Consider the following 26,459-nt stretch of genomic DNA (forward strand, 5'->3'; position numbering starts at 1 on the left):
GATAACAAATATGTTCCTTACGTGTGTTTTATTACTTTCCAGATGTACCTGGTCCTCCAGTCAACCCAAGAGTCACCGACACAACAAAAACAACAGCTGAATTGCACTGGGGCAAACCACTTAGTGACGGTGGCATGGAAGTCACAGGATACTTTATTGAACACAAAAAGGAGGGAGAAGAAGAATGGATCAAAGATACAACTACGCCTTTGAGGATAACTGAGTTTGTTGTCCCCAATTTGCAAGCTGGAGTGAAGTATCATTTCAGAATTAGTGCAATGAATACAATAGGTGTCAGTGAACCGGCACAAACAGAGGATCTTGTTGAAATTGTGGAACGTGAAGAAATCCCTGATTTAGAACTTGATGCAGAACTCAGAAGAACGTTAGTTGTTAGGGCAGGTGCCTCTATTCGTATATTTGTTCCTATTAAAGGACGCCCAACCCCTGCAGTGACTTGGACAAAAGAGGACTCACCATTGAAAACTCGTGCAATCATTGACAGTACTGAATCATACACCCTGTTGGTCATTCCTGACTGTAATAGACGTGATGCAGGCAAATATGATTTAACATTAGAGAATGCTGCTGGAAAGAAGACAGCTTCGGTGGTTGTAAGGGTTTTGGACTCCCCTGGGCCTCCACTCAGTCTGAAACCTAAAGCAATTGACAAAGAGAGTATCACATTGGAATGGGAAATGCCTCTTATTGATGGAGGTGCCAAGATCACCAATTACATCATTGAGAAGAGAGAGTCTACTCGCAAGGCATATGCTGCCGTGATCACACAATGTGAGACATGCTCTGTCAGAGTTTCTGATCTGGGAGAGGGTTTGGAATATTATTTCAGAGTTTTTGCTGAAAATGAGTATGGCATTGGTGAAGCAGTTGAAACCCCAGACCCAGTCAGAGTATCTCAAGCACCAACTCCACCAGAAAATGTCATTTTTACTGATGTCACAAAGCACACAGTTAATCTTGCATGGACTAAACCAAAACATGATGGTGGAAGTAGAGTTACTGGGTATGTAATTGAGGCACAAAAGAAAGGTACAGATCAGTGGGCCCATGTGACAACTGTGAAGACTTTGAACTTTATTGTAAAAAATCTTAATGAAAATGAAGAGTATGTATTCCGTGTGATGGCCGTAAACAGCTCTGGGCGAAGTCATCCTCGTGTAAGCAAGTCTGTTGTTATCAGAGAACAAAGTTCAGAACCAGAATTCGACCTCCGTGGTGTGTGTCAGAAGACAGTTATTGCCAAGGCCGGTGCTGATATAAAGGTTGAGGTGCCTGTTTCTGGACGTCCTAAACCAACAGTTTCCTGGCAGAAAGACAGTCAAGCCCTCAAATTAACACAAAGAACAATGATTGAAACTACTTCTACCTCAACTATCTTGATCATAAATGAATGTTTAAGAAGTGACAGTGGAATATACTCAATGACAGGAAAGAACATTGTTGGCTCAGTCACAGACAGCATCAGAGTAAAGGTGCATGATGTGCCTGGACCACCAAAGGGACCAATTAAACTGGACAAAATATCTCGTACTTTCATTGAGTTCTCATGGGAATCTCCTGAAAATGATGGAGGTGTACCAATCAATAACTATGTAGTTGAAATAAGGGAAACTACCAGCCAGACATGGGTAGAACTTTCCTCTTTAATTATTCGTACAACATTTAAAGCAACTCGTTTAACTACAGGAGTTGAATATCAATTCCGTGTCAAGGCCAAAAACAGATATGGTACAGGGCCTCCAATAACCTCAGAGTCAGTGGTTGCTGCATATCCATTTAAGGTGCCTGGGCCACCTGGAACACCTAATGTTGTTGCTTTCACTAAGGATACAATAACAGTTGGCTGGAATGAGCCTGTTTCTGATGGGGGAAGCGACGTCATTGGTTACCATGTTGAAAGGAAAGAGAGAAACAGTATTGTTTGGCACAGAATTAGCAAGGCACTTGTGGTCGGAAATCTATTCAAATCTACAGGACTAGAGGATGGTGTGGCATATGAATTCCGTGTGATTGCGGAAAACATAGCTGGAATTGGAAAACCAAGCAAAGCTTCTGAACCAATGCTTGCTCTTGATCCAGTGGATCCACCTGGTCAACCTGTCCCAATACATGTGTCGAAAAACGCCATCACTATTCAGTGGACAAAGCCAGAGTATGATGGTGGTTTCAAAATTACTGGCTATACTGTAGAAAAAAGAGATATTCCAGCTGGGCGCTGGATAAGAGCTAACTTTACAAATATCATTGAAACCACTTTCACAATAAGTGGTCTAACACAAGAAGCATCTTATGAATTCCGTGTACTTGCAAGAAATTCAGCAGGTTCTATTAGTAACCCATCAGATCCATCAGACCCAATTATTTGCAAAGATGACATTAAAGAACCAAGAATTATGGTTGATGCTAAATTTAAAGATATTGTCCTTGTCAAAGCCGGAGAACTGTTCAAACTTGAAGCTGATGTTGCAGGCCAGCCATTACCATCCATGGTTTGGACAAAAGATGGAAAAGATGTTGAAAACACATATAAACTACAGATTAAAATGACAGAAATGACATCAGTCTTGATCAACAAGGATTCTGTCAGAAGGGATGGCGGTGAGTTTATTCTGACAGCAACAAACATTGGTGGCTTTGTTAAGCATGTTTTCAATGTGAAGGTTCTTGATAGACCAGGACCACCTAGAGGACCTCTGGCAGTTTCTGATGTTACAGCCGAAAAGTGTGTGCTCACATGGAATCCACCTACAGATGATGGCGGTGCAAACATTGAACACTATGTTATTGAAAAACGTGAGTCAAGCAGACTTGCTTGGACAAATGTGGCATCCGAATTGCGGGTTAATCAGTACCAAGCAACAAGGTTGCTCAAAGGAAATGAATACATTTTCAGAGTTATGGCTGTTAACAAGTATGGTGTTGGAGAACCTCTTGAGTCTGAAGCAATAATTGCAGAAAATCCATATGTACCACCAGATCCTCCACAAACACCTGAGATAACAGCAGTCACTAAAGATTCAGCAGTTCTCTGTTGGGGTGCACCAGCTAGCAATGGGGGAAGTGAAATCACCAACTATCGCATTGAGAAAAGAGACAGGATTAGTTTGCGCTGGGTAAAATGCAACAAGAAGAATGTTACTGACTTGCATTTCAAGGTTACTGCTCTTGTTCCAGGCCATGAATATGAATTCAGAGTTTTTGCTGAAAATGCAGCAGGAATAAGTGAACCCAGTCCTTCATCACCATTTGTCAAGGCCACAGATAGTCTTTTCAAACCAGGTCCACCTGGCAATCCAAGAATCCTGGACACAACAAGTTCTTCCATCACGCTTGCATGGAACAAACCAGTTTATGATGGTGGTTCTGAAATTACTGGCTATATTGTTGAGACCTGTCTCCCTGGAACTGAAGAGGAGGAATGGACAATTGTCTCTCCTAAAGATGGTGTAAAAGGAACATCATTTACAATTAAAAATCTTAAAGAAAATCAGGAATACAAAATCAATGTGTCAGCTTTAAATAGCGAGGGTATTGGAGATGTAGCACCTGTACCAGGTTCACCCAAAGCTGAGGAACGACTCATACCACCAGAGGCTGACCTTGATGCTGAACTTCGTAAGATTGTGAGCATCAGAGCTTGCAATACATTAAGACTTTTTGTGCCAATTAGAGGTAGACCAACACCGGAGGCCAAATGGTCAAGAGAGAATGATGAGCCTTTAGACAGAGCTACCATTGAAACTACATCATCTTTTACATCACTGGTTATTGGAAATGTGAATAGATTTGACAGTGGCAAATACAATTTGACTGTAGAAAATAGCTCTGGAACAAAGACAGTCTCTGTGATAGTTAGAGTTCTAGATACACCTGGAGCACCACAAAACTTTAAAATAAGTCAGATTACTAAAGAATCTGTTTCACTTGTTTGGGATCCTCCACTTAACGATGGTGGCACAAAAATTAAGAATTACATTGTTGAGAAGCGTGAGGCTACAAGAAAGGCATATGCTACAGTAAATGCCAATTGTCACAAAACTACTTGGACAGTTGACCAGCTCCAAGAAGGATGCAACTACTACTTCAGAGTTCTAGCAGAAAATGAATATGGCATTGGTCTTCCTATTGAGACCGGTGAATCTGTTAAAGTGTCTGAGAAGCCACTTCCCCCTGGCAAGATTACACTTCAGGATGTCACAAAGATGAGTGTAACATTATCATGGGAAAAACCTGAACATGATGGAGGAAGTAGAGTGGTTGCATATGTTGTAGAGATGCAGAGCAAAGGGAGTGAAAAATGGACACAAGCTATGATTGTCAAGGTACCTGAAGCAGTTATTACTGGACTTGCACCTGGTGAAGAGTATATGTTCCGTGTTTCTGCAAGAAATGAAAAGGGAACCAGTGATCCTCGTCAAATTGGTGTGCCTGTGATTGCAAAGGACCTTGTAATTGCTCCATCCGCTAAGATGTTGTTCTCCACATTCAGTGTCCTGGCAGGAGAGGATTTGACAATTGATATTCCATATAATGCTCGTCCCAAAGCTGCCATTTCATGGCTAAAGGAATGTGTTCCACTTAAACGAACAACCAGGGTTAACTTTTCCTCTACGGATACACAGCTGAATTTAGTAATCAAAGAGGCCTGTAGAGATGATGTTGGCCAGTATAATGTCAAACTATCAAATACAGCTGGTGAGACAACAGTGGATATTGGAATCGTTGTTCTTGACAAACCTGGTCCACCAACAGGCCCTGTTAAAGTTGATAAAGTAACATCCGACAGTGTTACCATTTCTTGGAAGCCACCAGAGTATGATGGGGGCTGCACCATTAATAATTACATAGTAGAAAAGAAGGACACATCAACAACTAATTGGCAGGTTGTAGCAGCAAATATAGCAAGAACTCAAATTAAGGCAGGAAGACTGAAGACAGGCTCTGAATATCAATTTAGAATTGCAGCAGAGAACAGATATGGAAAAAGCTCTCTGCTCGTGTCTGAATGTGTTGTTGCACAGTATCCTTACAAACTACCGGGCCCTCCTGGAACACCTTTCTTGCAGTCTTCCACAAAAGATAGTATGGTGATAGTGTGGAATGAACCTGTCATTGATGGTGGAGCAACAATCTTAGGATATCACCTTGAGAAAAAAGAGAGAAATAGCATTCTTTGGATGAAATTAAACAAAAGCCTAATCCAAGACACAACTTTAAAGACCACAGGGCTTGAAGAAGGCATGGAGTATGAATTCAGAGTTTATGCTGAAAACATTGTTGGCATTGGGAAGGCTAGTAAGATCTCTGAGGGCTATGTTGCCAGAGATCCTTGTGATCCTCCTGGAACACCAGAAGCCGTTAGAATCACAAAAGATTCTATTACAATTGCATGGACCAAGCCAGAGTATGATGGTGGAAGCAAAGTCACTGGATATATTGTAGAAAAGAAGGAATTACCTGCAGGACGCTGGATGAAAGCAAACTTCACCAATGTCATAGAGACTGAGTATACTGCAACAGGTCTTACAGAGGACCAGAAATATGAGCTCCGTGTCATTGCAAGAAATGCTGCTGGAGTTTTCAGTGATCCTTCATATAGTACTGGACCTATCATGGCAAAGGATGAGATTGAACCACCACGTATCAGCATAGATCCAGAGTACACTCAAACAATTGTTGTAAATGCAGGAGACAACTTCAAGATTGATGCAGATGTTCATGGAAAACCAATACCAGCAATTTGTTGGATGAAGGGTGAGCAAGAACTTGGAAACACCATATATCGTGAAATTAAAAGCACAAATAACTATTCCTGTTTGACTGTAAAGGAGGCCAAACTTGCTGATGGAGGTCAATATACTCTACTGCTGCAAAATCCAGGAGGAGAGAAAGCTGTGCAAGTCAATATATGTGTCCTGGATAAGCCTGGACCACCTGAGGGACCCATCTCTATCACAGGTGTAACCAGTGAGCAGTGCTGCCTTGCTTGGAATCCACCTAAACAAGATGGTGGCAGCAAGATCAGTCATTATATTGTTGAAAAAAGAGAGACTAGCAGACTGCTTTGGACAGTTGTTGAACCCAAAGTCCAAGCTGTAAATCTTAAAATAACAAAACTCCTAGAAGGAAATGAATATATCTTCAGAGTTTTTCCAGTGAACAAATTTGGTGTTGGTGAGCCCCTCCAATCAAGTGCAGTTGTTATCAAGAATCCATTTACACCCGCAGATGCACCAAAAGGAGTAGAAGTTTATAATGTCAAGAAAGATTCAATGGTATTAACCTGGGAGGCCCCAACAAATGATGGGGGTACTCCTATCACTGGTTATATTATTGAGAAACATGACAAGGAAGGCATTAGATGGACCAGATGCAACATGAAAACAGTTACTAACCTCACATTTAAAGTTACTGGACTCATGGAGAAGCATCTATATGAATTCAGAGTTTCTGCTGAGAATACTGCTGGAGTTAGTGAGGCAAGTTCTGCAACTGTATTCTATAAAGCCCTGGATCCTGTATTCAAGCCAGGTCCTCCCCATAATCCAAAAGTGTTAGATATGACAAAATCATCTGTTGCACTTGCATGGGGAAAGCCTATTTATGATGGTGGCTGTGAAGTCCAGGGATATATTGTTGAAGCATGTGAAGTAAAAGCAGTCATTGAGGAGGTAAAGACTCCAATAGAAGAAGGAAAGGCTGCAGGTGAATCAGCAGTTGCCGAAGAATGGACAATGTGCACTCCACCAACAGGTGTTAAACTCACACGCTTTACTGTGGAAAATCTGAAAGAAAAACAGGAATACAAATTCAGGGTTTGTGCCGTTAACAAGGTTGGTGTTGGGGAGCATGCTGATGTCACCGGGCCCATTCTGCCAGAGGACAAAACAGAGGATCCAGATCTTGATATTGATGCTGAGTTTAGAAAGCTTGTACGTATTAAAGCTGGAGGTTCTCTTAGGATGTTCATCCCTTTCAAAGGAAGACCAACCCCACAAATCAAATGGGAAAAAGATGGTGAGCAGATTAAGGAAACAGCACAGACTGAGACCACCAGCAGTCACACTTCTCTTGTTATTGATAAAGTCAACAGGGCAGACAGTGGTAAATATATTGTGACTGCAGAAAACTCTGCGGGTGCAAAATCTGAAACAATTATTGTGAAAGTCCTTGACACTCCAAGCGCTCCACTCAACTTCAAAGTGAAAGAAATTACAAAGGAATCTGTTACTCTTACATGGGAGCCTCCATTTTTAGATGGTGGAGCAAAAATAAAAAATTACATTGTTGAGAAACGTGAGAGTACAAGAAAAACATTCTCTGCCGTTGTAACAAATTGCCACAAACTCTCATGGAAAGTTGAACCACTTCAAGAAGGTTGCAGTTACTATTTCAGAGTGCTTGCAGAAAATGAATATGGTGTAGGGCTACCTGCAGATATCACAGATCCTTTGAAGGTTTCAGAGGTCCCACAGTGTCCTGGAAAATTAAGTGTTGTAGATGTTACTAAAACAAGTGTGTCTCTTTCTTGGGAAAAGCCAGTTCATGATGGTGGCAGTAGAATACTTCAATACCTCGTTGAAATGCAGGTCAAGGGTAATGATAAATGGTCTGGTTGTGCCAACGTAAAAACATTGGAAGCTGTAATCAAAAATTTGAACCCTGGAGAGGAGTACACTTTTAGAGTAGTTGCAGTCAATGACAAAGGAAAGAGTGACCCAAGAACACTTGCTGTCCCTGTGGAAGCAAAAGACCTTGTCTTTGGGCCTGATGCGAGACCTGCATTTAGCAACTACAGTGTTCTTGTTGGAAAGGACCTTCAAGTTGAAATCCCAGTTTCTGGTCGTCCAAAGCCAAAAATCACATGGACAAAGGATGGTGCAGCCCTGAAATTCACAACAAGGGTTAACATTTCTAATACAGCACACACCACTGTTCTTAACATCAAAGAAGCAGCAAGAGAAGATGGCGGAATGTATGGAATAAATGTGTCCAATATTGTTGGACAAAAGGATGCAACCATTGAAATCATCACTCTTGATAAACCTGGCCCACCAACTGGCCCTGTGCGATTTGATGAGATAACTGTGTCAACTGTTACATTGTCATGGGATCCTCCAAAGTATACTGGTGGTTGCCCAATTTCAAATTACATTGTGCAAAAGAGAGACACAACTACTACAACATGGGAGAACGTTGCAATTTCATTGGCAAGAACAACACTTAAAGTACAACGACTGAAGACTGGATCTGAATATCAATTCAGAATCATTGCTCAAAACAGGTATGGCAAGAGCTATGCTTTGGACTCTTCAGCTGTTGTTGCTCAGTACCCATACAGAGAACCAGGACCTCCAGGAACTCCATTTGTGTCATGCCTATCAAAGGACCATATGGTTGTTGAGTGGCATGAGCCAGTTTCAGATGGAGGCAGTAACATTATTGGATATCATCTTGAAAGGAAGGAGAGAAACAGCATTCTTTGGACAAAGATAAATAAGACACTGATTCAAGAAACAAGATTCAAAACCAGTCCTTTAGAGGAAGGTATCGAATATGAGTTCAGAGTCTATGCTGAAAATATTGTTGGCATTGGCAGATGCAGCAAAATCTCAGAGGGCTTCTTTGCTCGTGATCCATGTGATCCTCCTGGAACCCCAGAAGCTGTCCATGTGAGCAAAAATTCCATAACTATCCAATGGACAAAGCCAGAGTATGATGGTGGAAGTGTTATCACTGGTTATACTGTTGAGAAACGTGATCTTCCAGAGGGACGCTGGATGAAAGCAAGTTTCATAAATGTTATTGAAACCAATTTTACTGTCACTGGGCTGACAGAAGGTGCCAAGTACGACTTCAGGGTAATCGCAAAGAATGCGGTTGGAACTATCAGCAAACCATCATATAATAGTGGACCAATTGCTGCATTGGATGAGGTAGAGCCACCAAAGTTCTCAATTGACCCAGAATACACACAGACTCTTAATGTGAATGCAGGAGATACATTCAAACTTGATGCTGATGTCCATGGTAAGCCAGTTCCCACAATCCAGTGGTTTAAGAATGACAAAGAGCTTGAAAACACAATTAGATGTGACATCAAATACACTGACAACAGAGCACTAATTATAGTAAAAGATGCAGTCAGACAAGATGGTGGAAACTACACTCTTCAGCTCACTAATATTGCTGGCTCTCAGAATGTTCAATTCAATGTGAAAGTGCTTGATAAACCAGGCCCACCAGATGGTCTTCATGTCAGAGGTGTGTCCAGTGATAAATGCACACTAATATGGCGTGCTCCACTTGATGATGGAGGAAACACTATAACTCATTACATTATTGAGAGACGTGAGACAAGTCGACTTGCTTGGACTGTGGTCTGTAATGACTGCAAAACAACAACATACAAAGTGACAAAGCTCCTTGAAGGTAATGAATATATATTCCGTGTCATGGCTGCCAACAGTTATGGTGTTGGTGAGCCAATTAGCGCACCATCTGTAATAATGAAAGATCCATTTAGTCACCCTGGATCACCACAAATTATTGAGGTAACAAATATTGCAAAGGACTCCATGACTGTTTGCTGGAGTGCACCAGATACTGATGGTGGAAGTGAAATTCTTGGATACATAATTGAGAAGAGAGACCGGTCTGGAATTAGATGGACAAGATGCAACAGACAAAAAGTAACTGATGTATGCTTCAGAGTGCATGGCCTCATTGAGGATCATGAGTATGAATTCAGAGTGTCATCTGAAAATGCAGCTGGAATTGGAGAACCAAGCTTGCCAACTTCATACTACAAGGCTTGTGATCCCAAATACAAACCTGGCTCACCCATGCATGCACATGTTGTTGATACCACCAAGACTTCAATTACAGTAGCATGGGGAAAACCGCTTAATGATGGCAGATGTGCAATTCAAGGATATATTGTTGAGATCTGCAAAGCTGAAGAGGAAGAATGGATTATGTGCACTCCCCCTACTGGCTTACGTGTCAACAAATTTGAAATCACTAAGCTAACAGAACAACAAGAATATAAGATTCAAATATGTGCCATTAATAAATTAGGTGTTGGAGAGCCTGCGGTTATTGCAGGAACTTCCAAGCCTGAGGACAAGCTGGAGACCCCTGAAATTCACCTTGATTCAGAGCTGAGGAAAGGCATTGTTGTCCGCGCTGGAGGATCAGTAAGAATCAATGTACCATTTAGAGGTAGACCAGTACCAGATATGAAATGGACTAAAGATGAAGGTGAATTGTCAGAAAAGACAGTGCTTGAAAAGGGTCTTAACTTCACCCAGCTTTCAATTGACTCATGTGATAGAAGGGACTCTGGAAAATACACTGTGACTCTACAGAATAGCAGTGGCTCTGTATCTGATTTTGTTGCTGTTAAGGTGTTAGATACACCTGGAGCACCACTAAACCTTGTAGTTAAGGATGTCAAGAAAGACTCTGTCACACTTGTTTGGGAACCACCACTTATTGATGGAGGAGCAAAGATCAAGAATTATGTTATTGACAAGCGTGAATCCACAAGAAAGGCCTATGCAAATGTAACAACCAAGTGCAGCAAGACAACTTATAAGGTGGAAAATCTTGCAGAGGGAGCCATGTATTACTTCAGAGTTATGGCTGAAAATGAATTTGGTGTTGGTTTGTCAGTTGAAACAAAAACTGCTTCAAAGGCATCTGAAGTACCTCAGCCAGTTGGAAAGGTTATGTTGACTGATGTGACAAAAGTAAGCGCATCGCTGGCCTGGGAAAAACCAGAGCATGATGGAGGTAGTAGGATTGCAGGCTACTTGATTGAAATGCAGCCAAAGGGAACTGACAAATGGGGTGTAGCAACAAATGTAAAAACATGTGAAGGAACAGTCACTGGACTAACTGGTGGTCAGGAATATTTGTTCCGTGTTCTGGCCTACAATGAGAAAGGCAAAAGTGAGCCAAAGCCCCTTGCTGCTCCAGTTATTGCCAATGACCTCACAATTGAACCAAGCTTCAAGTTGCAGTTCAATACATATAGTGTCAAATCTGGAAAGGATTTAAAACTTGAAATACCTCTTTTTGGACGTCCAAAACCAAAGATCACTTGGTCAAAGGATGGGCAGTCACTTAAAGTAACATCGAGAATTACTACTTCCAACACACCAACATCGACAATACTACAGGTAACTGAAGCCTGTAAAGATGACCTTGGAAAGTATGCAGTTACTGCAACAAACAGTGTTTGTTCAGTTACAGAAGATATCAGTATTATTATCCTGGATAAACCTGGTCCACCCACAGGACCAATAAAAGTGAACGAAGTAAGCAACATTTCTGTGTCCATCTCATGGGAACCTCCAGAGTATACAGGGGGCTGCCAAGTAAAGCATTACATTGTTGAAAAGCGAGACAACACTGAAACTACTTGGCAAGTTGTGGCTGGATCAGTTGCCAGGACATCCCTCAAAATTACCAAGCTGAAAACTGGTGCTGAGTATCAGTTTAGAGTCATTGCTGAGAACAGATATGGTAAGGGTGCTCCTTTAGATTCAAAGTCCATTGTTGTGCAGTATCCTTACAAACCACCTGGGCCACCTGGTACTCCACATGTGAAATCTGCCACCAAGGATCAAATGACAATTGAGTGGAATGAACCAGTCAATGATGGTGGCAGTTCAGTGATTGGATACCACCTTGAAAGTAAAGAAAGAACAAGTATTCTATGGACAAAACTAAACAAAACCCTTATCACTGATACTCTTTTCAAAATATGCAATCTTGAAGAAGGCATTGGATATGAATTCAGAGTATATGCTGAAAACATTGTTGGTATTGGCAGAGCAAGCAAAGTTTCAGAGAGCTTTGTTGCCCGTGACCCATGTGATCCCCCTGGAACGCCTGAGGCTGTTGCAATATCTAAGAACCACATTAAGATTCAGTGGACAAAGCCTCAGTATGATGGTGGCAGCAAAGTTACTGGATATATTGTTGAAAGAAGAGATTTGCCTGAGGGCCGATGGATGAGGGCAAACTTTACCAATGTAATTGAGACAGAATTTACAATCACAGGCTTAACAGTAAACAATCAGTATGAATTTAGAGTAATTGCAAGAAATGCAGTGGGTGTCTTCAGTGAGCCTTCGGACAGCACTGGGACAATTACTGCTACAGATGAAATTGAACCTCCTAGTGTTTCAATGGATCCTAAGTACAAGGATGTCATTGTTGTCAATTCTGGAGACAACTTAGTTTTGGATGCAGATATACATGGAAAACCCACACCTGATATTCAATGGCTAAAAGAAGGAAAGGAAATGGATAAGACACTGCGCATTGAAGTAAGAAGTACACAAAAACATGCTTCTATTACAATAAAAGACTGTACTAGATTGGATGGTGGACACTATGACCTAATTTTAAGCAACAGTGGTGGAACAAAAACAATTCCAATAACAGTAAAAGTTCTTGATAGACCAGGTCCACCAGCTGGACCGCTACAAGTAGCTGGCATCATGTCTGATAAATGTCATCTGTCCTGGTCTGAGCCATCTCAGAATGGAGGTGCTAATATTTCTCATTACATCCTTGAGAAAAGGGAAACTAGCAGGCTATCATGGACTGTTGTTGATTCCAACATTCCTACTGTGAGTTATAAAGTGACCAAGCTCCTGTCTGGTGATGAGTATATCTTTAGAGTTATGGCTGTCAATAAATATGGCATTGGTGAACCTCTGGAATCTGAGGCAATTATTGCATGCAATCCTTACAAGCCACCAAGTGCACCATCAACACCAGAGGCAAGTGAGATAACAAAGGATTCAATAACTTTGTCATGGGGTGCCCCAGAGAGCAATGGTGGAACAGAAATTACATGTTATCACTTAGAGAAGCGTGACAAAGATGGTGTAAGATGGACAAAATGCAACCGGCAGAAGCTTTCAGATCTGCATTTCAAAGTAACTGGTCTGTCAGAGGGACATTTCTATGAATTCCGTGTGTCTGCTGAGAATGAAGCTGGTGTGGGAGAATCTAGTGACTTATCACTGTTTTATAGAGCAATAAATGCCACAACTCCCCCAGGTCCACCTCATCACCCTAAAGTGACAGATCACACAAACTCATCTGTCTCTCTGTCTTGGGGAAAACCCGCTACAGATGGTGGTTCATATATTAAAGGTTATATTGTTGAGATCAAAGAGATTTCTTCAGAGGAATGGATCATATGCACACCTGCAGCTGGTATTCAAGCAACACGCCTCACAGTTGAAAACCTGAAGGAAAATGCTGAATATAACTTCCGTATTTGTGCAATTAATTCTGAAGGCGTTGGTGAGCCTGCTGATGTCCATGGATCGGTGACTGCATCTGAAAAAATTGAAGCACCTGAGATTGAACTTGATGCTGACCTCAGAAAAGTTGTCTCTGTTCGTGCAGGAGGATCCCTTCGTCTTTTCATTACAATTAGAGGTCGACCTGAGCCATCCGTCAAATGGGAAAAGGATGATGGAACTCTAACTGAGCGTGCTCAGATTGAGTCCACAAGTTCATACACCATGCTTGTAATTGACAATGTCAACCGATTTGACAGTGGAAAATATGTCTTAACACTTGAGAATAAGAGTGGCACAAAATCTGCATTCGTGAATGTCAGGGTGCTTGATACACCAAGTTCTCCACAGAATTTTGAAGTGAAAGATGTAAAGAAAGATTCAGTGACTCTCTGCTGGGACCCACCACTTACAGATGGCGGGGCTAAAATAACCAATTACGTGGTTGAGAAGAGAGAATCTATAAGAAAAGCTTATACAACTGTCACAAGCAACTGCACACAGACCTCCTTTAAAGTTGAGGAAATGCAGGAAGGAGGCATTTTCTACTTCCGTGTGTGTGCTGTTAATGAGTATGGCTTTGGTGTGATGGCAGGAACAAAGAATCCTATTAAGGTTGCACAGGTACCTATGCCTCCAGGAAAAGTAACTATTGTGGATGTCACAAAGAATAGTGTGACACTTACTTGGGTGAAGCCTGTCCATGATGGAGGCAGTAAAATCATCTGCTACAATGTAGAGATGCAAACCAAGACTAGTGACAAATGGGGTGTAAGCTGCACAGTTAAGGTTCCAGAGGCTACTGTGAGCAACCTAACACCTGGTGAAACATATTCATTCAGAGTTATTGCATTGAATGAGAAAGGCAAGAGTGAGCCTCAAGAACTTGGTGTACCTGTTGTAGCTAAAGATATTGAAATTGAACCCTCTGTTCATCTGTTGTTTAATACTTACAGTGTTAAAGCTGGAGCTGATCTTACTGTGGAAGTTCCTGTGAGAGGCAGGCCTAAGCCAGTTGTCTCATGGAAGAAGGATGGCCTTCCTTTGAGGCAAACAACCTCTCTTTCAATTGTCAACACTATCGTGTCAAGCAAAATTGTCATCAAAGAAGCTGCTATTGAACATGTTGGTAAATATGAATTCACTCTTGCTAATACAGCAGGCACCATGTCCACAGATATCGGCATTGTTGTTCTTGATAAACCTGGGCCACCAGCTTCAGTGAAGGTTGACGCTGTGACTTCTGACAGTATTACATTGTCATGGGCCCCTCCAGAATATGATGGTGGATGCTCCATCAATAATTATATTGTTGAGAAGAGAGATACCAACACAACAGAGTGGCAGATTGTTTCAACAAATGTTGCCAGAACCTCAATCAAGGTACCTCGATTGACACAAGGTTCTGAGTACCAGTTCCGCATCTATGCAGTGAATCGGTATGGAAAGGGCAAGCCAATTGACTCTCCAGGCATTACTGCGGAGTACACATTCAAACAGCCTGGCCCACCTTCTACGCCCCGTGTTGCTCATGCCACCAAGGTCTTCATGCTTGTCACATGGAATGAGCCAGTTAATGATGGTGGTAGCACAGTCCTTGGCTATCATTTAGAACGCAAGGAGAGAAGCAGTATTCTTTGGACAAAGGTGAACAGGACACTCATCAAGGATACTGAATTCAAAGTAACGGGTATTGAGGCAGGTATGATGTATGAATTCCGGATCTATGCTGAAAATATTGCTGGAATTGGCAAGGCAAGCAAAGCCAGCGAGGCCATAGCTGCACGAGATCCTTGTGATCCTCCAGGTCAACCTGAGATAACTAGCATTACCAAATCTTCTGTATCTCTTTCTTGGACAAAGCCTGAATATGATGGTGGAGCCAAAGTCACTGGTTACATAATTGAACGTAGAGATCTCCCAGAGGGTCGCTGGATAAGATGCAATTTTACCAATGTTGTAGAGACTTACTTTGATGTTACTGGCCTTACATTGGATGAGCAATATGATTTCCGTGTTATTGCAAAGAATGCTGCTGGACTATTCAGTGAGCCATCCTACAACACTGGTCCTATTACAGTTAAAGATAATGTAGATCCACCACGCATTATGATGGATGTCAAGTTCAGAGATGTTGTGGTGGTAAAATCTGGGGAAACCCTGAAGATTAATGCTGACATTGCAGGGCGCCCTCTTCCAGTTGCAGCTTGGTCAAAAGATGGACATGCAATTGAACACAAGGCAAGAATTCAGATAACTGGATCAGATACTAGTACTATGATATTAATTAAAGACTGCAAAAGGAGTGACTCTGGGCAGTATGCTTTGACATTGCAGAATGTTGCAGGAAGTGTCACAACACCAGTAAACTGTGTTATTCTTGATAAACCAGGACCTTCAGCAGGGCCATTGTCAGTAACGGGCCTCACAGCAGAGGAGTGCACATTGTCATGGGGACCACCGCAAGAAATTGGTGGCTCTGAAATAATGCATTATGTTATTCAGAAAAGAGAGACCAGCCGACTGGCATGGACACTTGTACATGGAGAGGTCAAAACCACAACATTTAAGGTCACTAAGCTCCTGAAAGGAAATGAGTACATATTCAGAGTATTAGCTGTCAACAAGTTTGGACTTGGTGAAGCCCTTGAAAGTGAAATTGTCAAGGTCAATGATCCATACACTATCCCAACAGCCCCATCAAATGTTGAAATTACAAGTGTAACCAGTGAGGAAATTAATCTAACTTGGACAAAGCCTGCATCTGATGGAGGCAGTGAGATCCTTGGATATATAATTGAAAGGCGAGAGAAATCTGGTCTTCACTGGGTTCGTGTGAACAGGGAGCTTGTGACAGACCTAACAGCTGTGATATCAAAAGTAAGAAGAGGATGTGAATATGAGTTTAGAGTTTATGCTGAAAATGCGGCAGGTTTAGGTCCAGCCAGTGACCCATCTCCTTCAGCAAGAGCAGAGGATGAGCTTTTGGTGCCATCCCCACCAACTAAACCAAGGATTCTGGATCATACCAAGAATTCTATCACTATTGCCTGGAAAAAGCCATTATCTGACGGTGGTGCACAGATCCTAGGATACACTGTAGAATATAAGAAATCTGAGGATGAGGAATGGATAGTGGCTATTCAGATGACAAAGAGCAATGAATTCACCATTTCTGGTCTTGCAGCTGATGTAGAGTATGTATTTGCTGTTAAAGCAATCAACAAAGTTGGTGTCAGTGAGCAGTCACCTGTCTCTGAGCCCCAGTCAGCAACTGAGAGAAAGGAGGAACCTGAGTTTGACGTTGACATTGAGATGCGAAAGACTTTATTAGTCAAGCATGGCAATTCGTTCACTTTAACGGCACCATTTAAGGGAAAGCCAGTTCCTTCAATTACGTGGAATAAAGAGGAAATTGATCTGAAAGCAAGGGCAAGCATAGAAACAACGGAAACATACACATCTATTACTATTGAGAAAGCAACAAGAAATGACTCTGGACAATACATTGTTACTTTGGACAATGGTGTTGGAACTGCATCTTTGCCCATGGTGGTCAAAGTCCTTGATACCCCAGGACCACCAACTAACGTGAAGATTACAGAAGTCACAAAAGACTCTGCTACAGTTACTTGGGCACCTCCAGAGAATGATGGAGGAGATGCTGTTAAGGCTTATCATGTTGAGAAACGTGAAGCAAGCAAAAAGGCCTGGGTATGTGTAACAAGCAACTGTCACAGTCTAACATACAAGGTTGAAGACTTGTTAGAAGGTGCAATGTACTACTTCAGAGTTACTGGAGAAAATGAGTTTGGGACAGGTGTACCAACTGAAACTAAAGATGGAACCAAGATCACAGGTATAAACCATTACCACATTTATTTGTCTTAAAATTAGAAAGTAATAGGTTTCAGAATATATGTATTCTTTCTGTTTTAAATATGATTTTAACTTTGTACCAACAGAAAAACCAAGTCCACCTGCTAGACTCGGCGTTACTGCAGTAACAAAGAATAGCATCACCATTGCATGGTCAAAGCCAGAGCATGATGGTGGAAGCCGAATTACAAGCTACCTCATTGATGCCCTTGAAAAAGGACAACAGAAGTGGGTTAAATGTGCCAATGTTAAATCCAACACCCACATAATTAAGGGCCTGAGGGAAAATGCAGAATACTTGTTCAGAGTTCGCGCTGAGAATCACGCTGGACTCAGTGAACCAAAAGAAATGATAATCCCTGTGGTTGTGAAAGATCAGTTGGGTGAGTCTTAATTAATTTAATTTATTCCATGTTTATTATATTCAAATAATCTATTAATCTTGTAATAAAATTTTCTTTCATTGTTCTTAACAGATGCCCCTGAGTTTGATATAAAGAACTTCCCACACAACACTGTTTATGTGAGAGCAGGATCAAATCTTAAATTTGAGCTTCCTCTCTCTGGTAAACCAATGCCAAAGGTCACAATGACAAGAGGCAATGTTCCAGTTAAGTGCGGCAAAAGATTCAGCTTTGAAGTAACCCCTGAAAGCCTTAATGTCAACCTCAAGGAAAGTATTGCAAGTGATGCTGGAAGATATGACATTGTCGCCTCAAACACAAGTGGAACAACCAAGATGTTTGTAAACATACTGGTCCTGGACAGACCAGGTCCTCCAGTTGGTCCTGTTGAAGTTAGTGGTGTGGGAGAGACAAGCTTGTGTCTCAAATGGCTCCCACCTCTGTATGATGGTGGCAGTCCTGTCACGAACTATGTTGTTCTTAAACGTGAAACAAGTACTCCAGCCTGGACAGAAGTGTCATCCACAATTGCAAGAAGTGCTATTAAAGTCACCAAACTTACAAAGGGAGAAGGATACCAGTTCAGGGTTAAAGCTGAGAATCGCTTTGGCATCAGTGACCATATTGATTCTCAGTCAGTTACAGTTAAGCTTCCATACAGTGAGTACTTGGATACTGTACATTTGCAATTGTTTCTAGTTATGTCTCAATTTTTTTGTCTAAACCTCTGCTGGTTTACTGTATGTTTTAGCTATTCCTGGTCCACCATCAACACCATGGCTGAGCTATGTGTCAAGGGAAAGCCTCACTGTTTGCTGGAATGACCCAGTAGTAGATGGTGGAAGCTCGGTATTTGGATACCACATCCAAATGAAAGAAAGAAGCAGCATCCTTTGGCAGACGGTGAACAAAATAGCAATCCCTGCAACTCAAATTAGAGTGACAAATATATGTCCTGGAATGATTTACGAATTCAAAGTAGCTGCAGAAAATGCAGCTGGTATTGGAAAGTTCAGCAAGACATCAGATGAAGTGCTGGCGATCGATGCCTGTGGTAAGCTTAAATAATAATAATAAAAAAAAGAAATTTCTGTGCAAAGGAGATGTGTCAAGTTTCTCTAAATTTCTGTGCCAAATAATCCTTGTTTTATTTTAGAACCACCGGCAAATGTGAGAATTTCTGAGGTTACAAAAAATTCAGTAAGCCTTGTGTGGCAGAAGCCTCCATTTGATGGTGGAAGCAAAATCACTGGCTACATGGTTGAGCGAAGAGATGCTCCAAATGGCAGATGGACAAAGGCAAACTTTACCAATGTCATTGATACTAATTTCACTGTGTCAGGCTTGACTCAGGATCAGTCATATGAATTTAGGATTTTCGCCAAAAATGTAGTTGGCTCAGTTAGCAACCCATCTCTAATTGCAGGACCAGTAACTTGTGTTGACATTTCTGGTAAGTGCATTGCTTCTACATTGCTTGTTTATTTAATGCCATTCCTAGCAACGGGTCTTACTCTTTATTACACACACTTTTCCATTTTTCCCTAATTCTAGGTGCTCCAGTAATTGACCTGCCCCCAGAGTATTTGGATGTTGTGCAATACAAAGCTGGTGCATCATTCAAAATCAAATTGGGAATATTTGCTAAACCCTTGCCAACTATTGAATGGCTTAAAGACGAAAAGGAATTAGTGTCAAGCGCACATCTGTCAATTGAGAACACAACTGACTCATCAGCCATCATCATTAAAGATTCTACTCGTCGTAATACTGGAACCTATGAGCTCAAAATCAAGAATGTGTTTGGCACAGCATCTGCTTCTATCAGAATACAGATTTTAGGTATGTAATCATTTCTGTCAAAAATAAATATGTATATAAATGTAATTTCAATGTCTTATCCACCTCTTTCAATGATTATCCATTTCCTAATTGTAAATTAATATATTTTCATTCCATAAATAGACAAACCTGGACCTCCAGCTGGACACATTGAATTCAAAACTGTCACTGCTGACAAGATAACAATTGCATGGGAACCAGTGACTGATGAAGGAGGTGCCAAAGTAACTCATTACATTGTAGAAAAACGAGAGACAAGTAGAGTAGTGTGGTCTACAGTTTCTGAGGCAATGGAAGCACGTACTGTTACTGTCCAAAAGTTGGCCAGAGGAAATGAATATGTATTCCGTGTCAGAGGTGCTAACAAATTTGGAGCTGGAGATCCTCTGGAGTCTGAGCCTGTTATTGCCAAAAATGCATTCGGTAAGGAAATAGTCAATCGAAAATCAAAATTATTAAACTAGATAATATATACTTTTGGTAAATTAGATTATTTATGTAACACCACAATTATTAAATCAATGCTATTTTTTCAGTTACTCCTGGACAACCTTCTACACCTGAAGCAACAGATATCACCAGAACATCAATGCAGATCATTTGGAATAAACCTAGTGTAGATGGTGGTAGCATGGTTACAGGATACTATTTGGAGAGACGTGACAAGAAGAGTCTGCGCTGGGTAAAAGTGTACAAGGACCCCATTAGTGATACAAAATCAAAGGTCCATCATCTTACAGAAGGAAATGAATATCAGTATCGTGTATGTGCAATCAATAAAGCTGGGGAAGGTCCATACACAGATGTTTCTGACTTCTACAAAGCTGCTGATCCAGTTGGTATGTATTACTGTATAATTTTTGCTCAACTGTTAATTTTACTAAATTCATATATCATTTTGAATCTTTTTATAATTTTATATAATTTTTTGAGTTTTAACCGAGGTTTTTTTTTCTCCCAAGACCCACCATATGAACCAACTAAACTGAAGGTGGTTGACTCAACTAAAACATCAATCACACTTGGATGGTCAAAGCCAGAGTATGATGGAGGCAGTGAAATCACCAGCTATGTTGTAGAAAAAAGAGTTGGCAAAGAAGGGGAATGGACAGTGATTAGCCATAAGGGAGAAGTGAGAACTACAGAGTATGTAGCTTCAGATCTTAAACCAGATATGGACTACTACTTCCGTGTATCTGCTGTTAATTGTGCTGGCCGTGGAGACCCAATAGAAATGGAAGAGCCAGTACAAGCCAAGGATATTCTTGGTATGTATTCATGTTGAAATGCTTGGAATATCTTTGTATATTTTATAATAATGTTTTCTGTAACAACAGACATCATAAATCACTTTAATTCCTATTTTGCAGAGGAAGCCCAGGTTGATACAGATGTTGCAATGAGAACTCACTACATTGTGAAAGCTGGTAAAGATGTTGAAATCATGGTTCCCCTCAAAGGCAGACCTGCTCCAAGCATCTCTTGGAAAAAGAAAGACCAGAACATTGACAATGATCCTAAATACGACATTCACAACACAGACTCTTCATCATGTCTCATAATTACACAAGTAACTCGAAGTGACACAAGTAAATATACCATTAATATATCAAATGGTGTAGGAGAACCAAAGACACTAACTGTGTCTGTTAAAGTACAGGACACTCCAGCTGCTTGTAGGAATTTGATCTTGAAAGATGTCACTCGTGGAAAAGTTACTCTTTGTTGGGAGCCCCCTCTACTGGATGGTGGTGCTGAAATTACCAATTATGTTGTTGAGAAAAGAGACTCTTCAAAGCGTACATATGCCTGTGTAACAAGTAAATGCAAAGAAACCACATGTGTAATTGAAGAACTCTCTGAGAAGGCATTGTTCTTCTTCCGTGTATTAGCAGAAAATGAGAATGGAGTTGGAGATCCATGTGATACAGCAGAGCCGATTAAAGCCACTGAGACCCCTGGTCCAGTAAAAGACCTTTCTATGAAAGACTCCACCAAGACTTCAGTAACACTACAATGGAACAAACCAGATTATGATGGTGGTAGCATCATTACAGACTACATAATTGAACAAAAACTCCAAGGTCAAGAAGAATGGGCTCCTGCTGGCACAAACAAGCACTGTGAACATGAAGTTAAAAAGCTTAAGGAACTCACTGAAATGTTTTTCAGAGTTAGCTCCAAGAATGAAAAGGGTACTAGTGACTTTGTTGAAATTGGGCCAATTAAAGTAAAGGACTACATTATTCCACCAGAAGCAAACCTTGAAGAGTATCCTGGTGGACAGATCAGTGTGCGTTTGGGACACAATGTACACATTGAATTGCCATACAAGGGTAAGCCGAGACCAACCATTCTTTGGTTAAAGGACAACTTACCACTGAAGGAGAGTGAAAAGGTCCGCTTCAAGAAGACTGAAAACAAGGCCACTCTTATGATAAAAAATGTGGTGAAAGAGAATGGAGGCAAATACACACTTACTCTTGACAACACATTCTTCAGAAAATCATTTCACGTACATGTTATTACCCTTGGACCACCCTCTAAACCTATTGGACCTATCCGCTTAGATGAGGTCAGAGCAGAAAGTATCGCTATATCTTGGGATGAACCAAATGATAATGGAGGTGGAGAAATCACTTGCTACACTGTTGAGAAACATGACACATCTCAGACAGACTGGAAAATGGCTTGTTCAAGTGTAACTGGAACATCGTTTAAGGTCCCCAACCTGATCAAGGGTATTCAATATCAGTTCAGAGTCTGTGCTGAAAATAGATATGGTGCAAGTGAACCTTCGGTTTCACAAAATGTCATTGCCAAGCATGAGTTCAGACCACCCGGCCCACCAGGCATTCCAGTGGTTTACAATGTTACAAACGATGGCATGACTATTCAGTGGGATGAACCAGTCTTTGATGGAGGTTGTCCAGTCCTTGGGTTCCATGTTGAAAAGAAGGAGAAGAACAGCATAATGTGGCAAAAAGTCAACACAGTTTTAGTGAAAGAAAGGGAGTACAGGATTCTTGGTCTTATTGAAGGCTTGGAATACCAGTTCAGAGTCTACGCCCAGAATGATGCTGGATATAGTCGCATGGGTGATGCAAGCAAACCTATTATGGCTGTTTCTCCAGTTGGTAAGTTCAACTTTAACACATATTTTTCACACCAATCTTGCAAGTTAAAAATATGACAATTTACAGTAGCTAAATATTAATAAACTTGTGAATTTTAACTTCAGATCCTCCTGGTACCCCTGACTATGTTGATGTAACAAGTGAATCAGTTCAACTTAAATGGGAAGCACCCAAGCATGATGGTGGAAGCAAAATTGTTGCCTATAATGTGGAGAAACGGCAGGGCAAAGGACGGTGGTTGAAGAGCAATTTTACAAATGTGACTGACACAGAATTTACAGTGACTGGTCTTGCTTGCGGTGAACGCTATGAATTTAGAGTCATAGCAAGAAATGCTATCGGCACAGTGAGCCCACCCTCTCAGTCTTCTGGTTATGTCGTCATCAGAGATGAGAGCTGTAAGTTCATGCAGTTTATATTGTGTTTCTTATTGTTCAGTGGTCAACATTTTACATGCAATGTTATGCTGGTCTGTATATATTAAAAAGTACAAATTCTTTTCTCTTTCAGTTCCTCCAAACATTCAGTTTGGCCAAGAGTACTTTGAGGGAGTCTCTATTAAAGCTGGAGAAAACATCAGGCTCAAAGTTGCTATCACTGGAAGACCAACACCAAAAGTTACCTGGTTCAGGGATAATATTGAATTAACCAAGAAAATGGTTGATATCACAACAGTTTCTGGATCAAGTACCCTCTTTATAAGAGATGCTGACCGTAGAAACCGTGGTCTTTATACTGTGGAAGCCACAAATCCCTTAGGAAGTAAAAAAGAATCAATGAAAGTTGAAGTCTTTGGTATGAATACTTTTTGTGCCTTATCCATCTTATTTATTCATCCTACCCTTTAATCAGTAGATTTTCTTAATGTCCATATCATATAATACCATATCATTTCATATCATACCATATGCTTCAATAATTTCTATTTTTCAGATACACCCGGAGAGCCTGTTGGTCCAGTCACATTCTCAGATATCTCTGAGGGCAAAGTAACACTTTCATGGAATCCACCTGAGAATGATGGCTGTTCTGAGGTCACTCATTACATTGTTGAGAAGCGTGAAACTTCGAAACTTTCATGGGCACTTGTCACAGATGAGTGCTTGGGATGCACATACACTTCCACCAAACTGATCAAGACAAACGAGTACCAGTTCCGTGTTTCTGCAGTCAATAGGTTTGGTGTTAGCAGACCACTGGATTCAGCTCCTGTGATTGCACAGATGCAATACAGTAAGATAATAAAAAGCTTATATTAAAATAAATATTTTTTTCTCAAATTTTATATATACAACACTGTAAAAAGATTTTTTCTGTAATTTCTTTCTTTTTCATTCCTGCAGGTGTTCCAGATTCTCCTGGAACTCCAGATGCAACAGATGTCGATGGAGAAAGTATCACAATCAACTGGGCTCCTCCAACACATGATGGTGGAAACCCAATAAAATATTACATTGTGGAAAGGCGTGAAAAGAAGACTGGTCGTTGGCTGAAAGTCCTAACAAGGAAACCCATTGTTGAGGCTGCACACAGAGTGACTCATCTAACTGAGAATGTGGAGTATGAATTCCGTGTGTATGCTGTAAATGATGCTGGAATTGGAGCACCAAGCAACATTTCAATGGCAATTAAATGTACTGAGCCAACAGAAGAACCTGATGCCCCATCTATTGTCAATGTGACTGACACTACCAATACGTCTGTCAGCTTGGAATGGACCAGACCTGCCTATGATGGTGGAATGGAAATCCATGGCTACATTATTGAAATGTGCAAGGGATCCGAAGAGGAATGGCGCAGAGTCAATGAGGATCTTTGTGCTGTCACAAAATACACTGTCATTGGTTTGGAAACCACGGCAGAGTACAAGTTCCGTATTTGTGCAGTCAATTCTGTTGGAAAGGGCGAAGCCAAAGAAATATCTGAGTCTGTACAGGCAGTAGACAGGTTCTTGGCACCAGAAATTGACATAGATGCATCCTTTAAACAGACACATATTGTAAAAAGTGGAGGAAGTGTATGTATCCATATTGCCTTTAAGGGAAAGCCAACACCTACAGCTTCATGGACAAAAGTGGATGGAGAACTTGGTGTTATGACAGACATCGCCACTACTGAGACATTCACGGCTTTGACACTGGAAAATTGCACTAGAAATGATACTGGAAAATACACTCTCACTCTTGAGAACAGTAGTGGCAATAAATCTATTACTATTGCAGTCAAAGTGTTAGACACACCTGGTGTACCAGGGGCTCTCTCCATCAAGGAAGTAACGAGAGGAGCTCTCACAATTGCTTGGGAACCTCCTATCAACGATGGTGGTGCACGTGTTCATCATTACATTGTTGAGAAACGTGAGGCTAGCCGTCGTACATGGACAGAGGCAGCACCCAAGACCACTCAAACAAGCCTGAGAATTTCTGATCTCCTGGAAGGTGTACCTTATTTCTTTAAAGTCATGGCTGAGAATCAGTATGGTCTTGGTGAAGCATATGAAATGCCGGACCCAGTTATTGCCACAGCTGAACCTTCTGCACCGAAGAGAGTTGATATTATTGATACAACTGACACATCAGCAACCCTGGCCTGGCTCAAGCCGGAGCATGATGGAGGAAGCCGTATCACAGGCTACTGTGTGGAGTCAAAGGCTAAAGACTCAGATAAATGGGTTGTTTGTGGCACAACGAAAAACCTAAGCCTTGTAATTGAAGGACTTATAGAAAACAGTGAGTATGAATTCCGTGTAAAGGCAAAGAATGATGCTGGGTTCAGTGTGCCAAGGGAAGCTTTCTCCTCAGTCATCATTAAAGAGCCACGAATTGAACCTACCGCCGACCTCAGTGGCATCACCAACCAACTCATTATTAGCAGGATTGGTGAATTGTTTGAGATTGATGTTCCAATTAGTGGAAGACCTGCTCCAAAGGTATCCTGGAAGCTTGAGGAAATGAAGCTAAAAGAAACTGACAGGGTGTCAATCAAGACTACCAAAAACAGGACCACTCTCTCAGTTAAAGACAGCATGAGAGGTGATGGAGGCAGATATTTCCTAACTCTTGAGAATGTCACAGGGTCAAAGACTTTCAGTGTCACTGTCAATGTTATTGGCAGACCAAGCCCTCCAGAGGGCCCTATTGAGATTTCCTCAATTACATCAGAGTCATGCGTACTATCATGGAATCCACCTGAGGATGATGGTGGAACAGACATCACAAACTACATTGTCGAGAAGCGTGAATCTGGCTCCACTGCTTGGCAGCTTATTAACTCAAGTGTAAAGCAAACTTCTTTCCATGTTTCACATCTAACTAAATACATGCAGTACACTTTCCGTGTCTGTGCTGAAAACCGTTTCGGTGTGAGCAAACCAACAGAATCTGAGACGATTGTTGCAGAGCATCCATTTGGTATGTAATAGCTAATAAGAAATTAGCAGTTTTTATATACTGTATGAAATATCAAGTATCTTATTACATGTTATTATTTTCACAGTTCCTTCAGGCCCTCCAACAAAACCAGAAGTGTTCTCTGTAACCGCCAACAGCATGAGCATTCGTTGGGAGGAACCATACCATGATGGTGGCAGCAAGGTCACTGGATACTGGATCGAAAAGAAGGAGCGTAACACAATTCTCTGGGTGAGAGAAAACAAGATTCCCTGCTTTGAATGCTACTACAGGGTGGAAGGCCTTGTTGAGGGTCTTGAATATCAGTTCAGAGTGTATGCAATGAATAGTGCTGGCCTCAGCAAAGCAAGTGAAGCATCAAAGAAATCTGTGGCACAAAATCCAGTTGGTAAGTATATTACAATCAAAAAGTAATTCATACCAGTTTAGAAAAAA

The 26,459-nt window shown here is 41.2% G+C and overlaps 1 protein-coding gene across 1 annotated transcript in view; it reads left to right on the top strand.

The window, feature by feature from the left end:
- Window positions 1–26,459, top strand: part of LOC130100290 (titin-like) — a 118,718-nt gene that overhangs the window by 75,490 nt on the left and 16,769 nt on the right. Inside the window, exons 137-151 of the mRNA XM_056265676.1 lie at window positions 43–17,211; window positions 17,318–17,614; window positions 17,708–18,295; window positions 18,387–18,689; window positions 18,792–19,088; window positions 19,190–19,477; window positions 19,601–19,900; window positions 20,014–20,316; window positions 20,440–20,745; window positions 20,848–22,614; window positions 22,719–23,012; window positions 23,125–23,409; window positions 23,548–23,847; window positions 23,958–26,024; window positions 26,110–26,412. Coding sequence (XP_056121651.1) covers window positions 43–17,211; window positions 17,318–17,614; window positions 17,708–18,295; window positions 18,387–18,689; window positions 18,792–19,088; window positions 19,190–19,477; window positions 19,601–19,900; window positions 20,014–20,316; window positions 20,440–20,745; window positions 20,848–22,614; window positions 22,719–23,012; window positions 23,125–23,409; window positions 23,548–23,847; window positions 23,958–26,024; window positions 26,110–26,412 — 24,867 coding nt within the window. The remainder of the gene's footprint in view (window positions 1–42; window positions 17,212–17,317; window positions 17,615–17,707; window positions 18,296–18,386; window positions 18,690–18,791; window positions 19,089–19,189; window positions 19,478–19,600; window positions 19,901–20,013; window positions 20,317–20,439; window positions 20,746–20,847; window positions 22,615–22,718; window positions 23,013–23,124; window positions 23,410–23,547; window positions 23,848–23,957; window positions 26,025–26,109; window positions 26,413–26,459) is intronic.

This window comes from Rhinichthys klamathensis, unplaced genomic scaffold (assembly GCF_029890125.1).
Source record: "Rhinichthys klamathensis goyatoka isolate OS25496 unplaced genomic scaffold, OSU_Roscu_1.1 h1tg000237l_1, whole genome shotgun sequence".
Classification (NCBI taxonomy): Eukaryota; Metazoa; Chordata; class Actinopteri; order Cypriniformes; family Leuciscidae; genus Rhinichthys; species Rhinichthys klamathensis.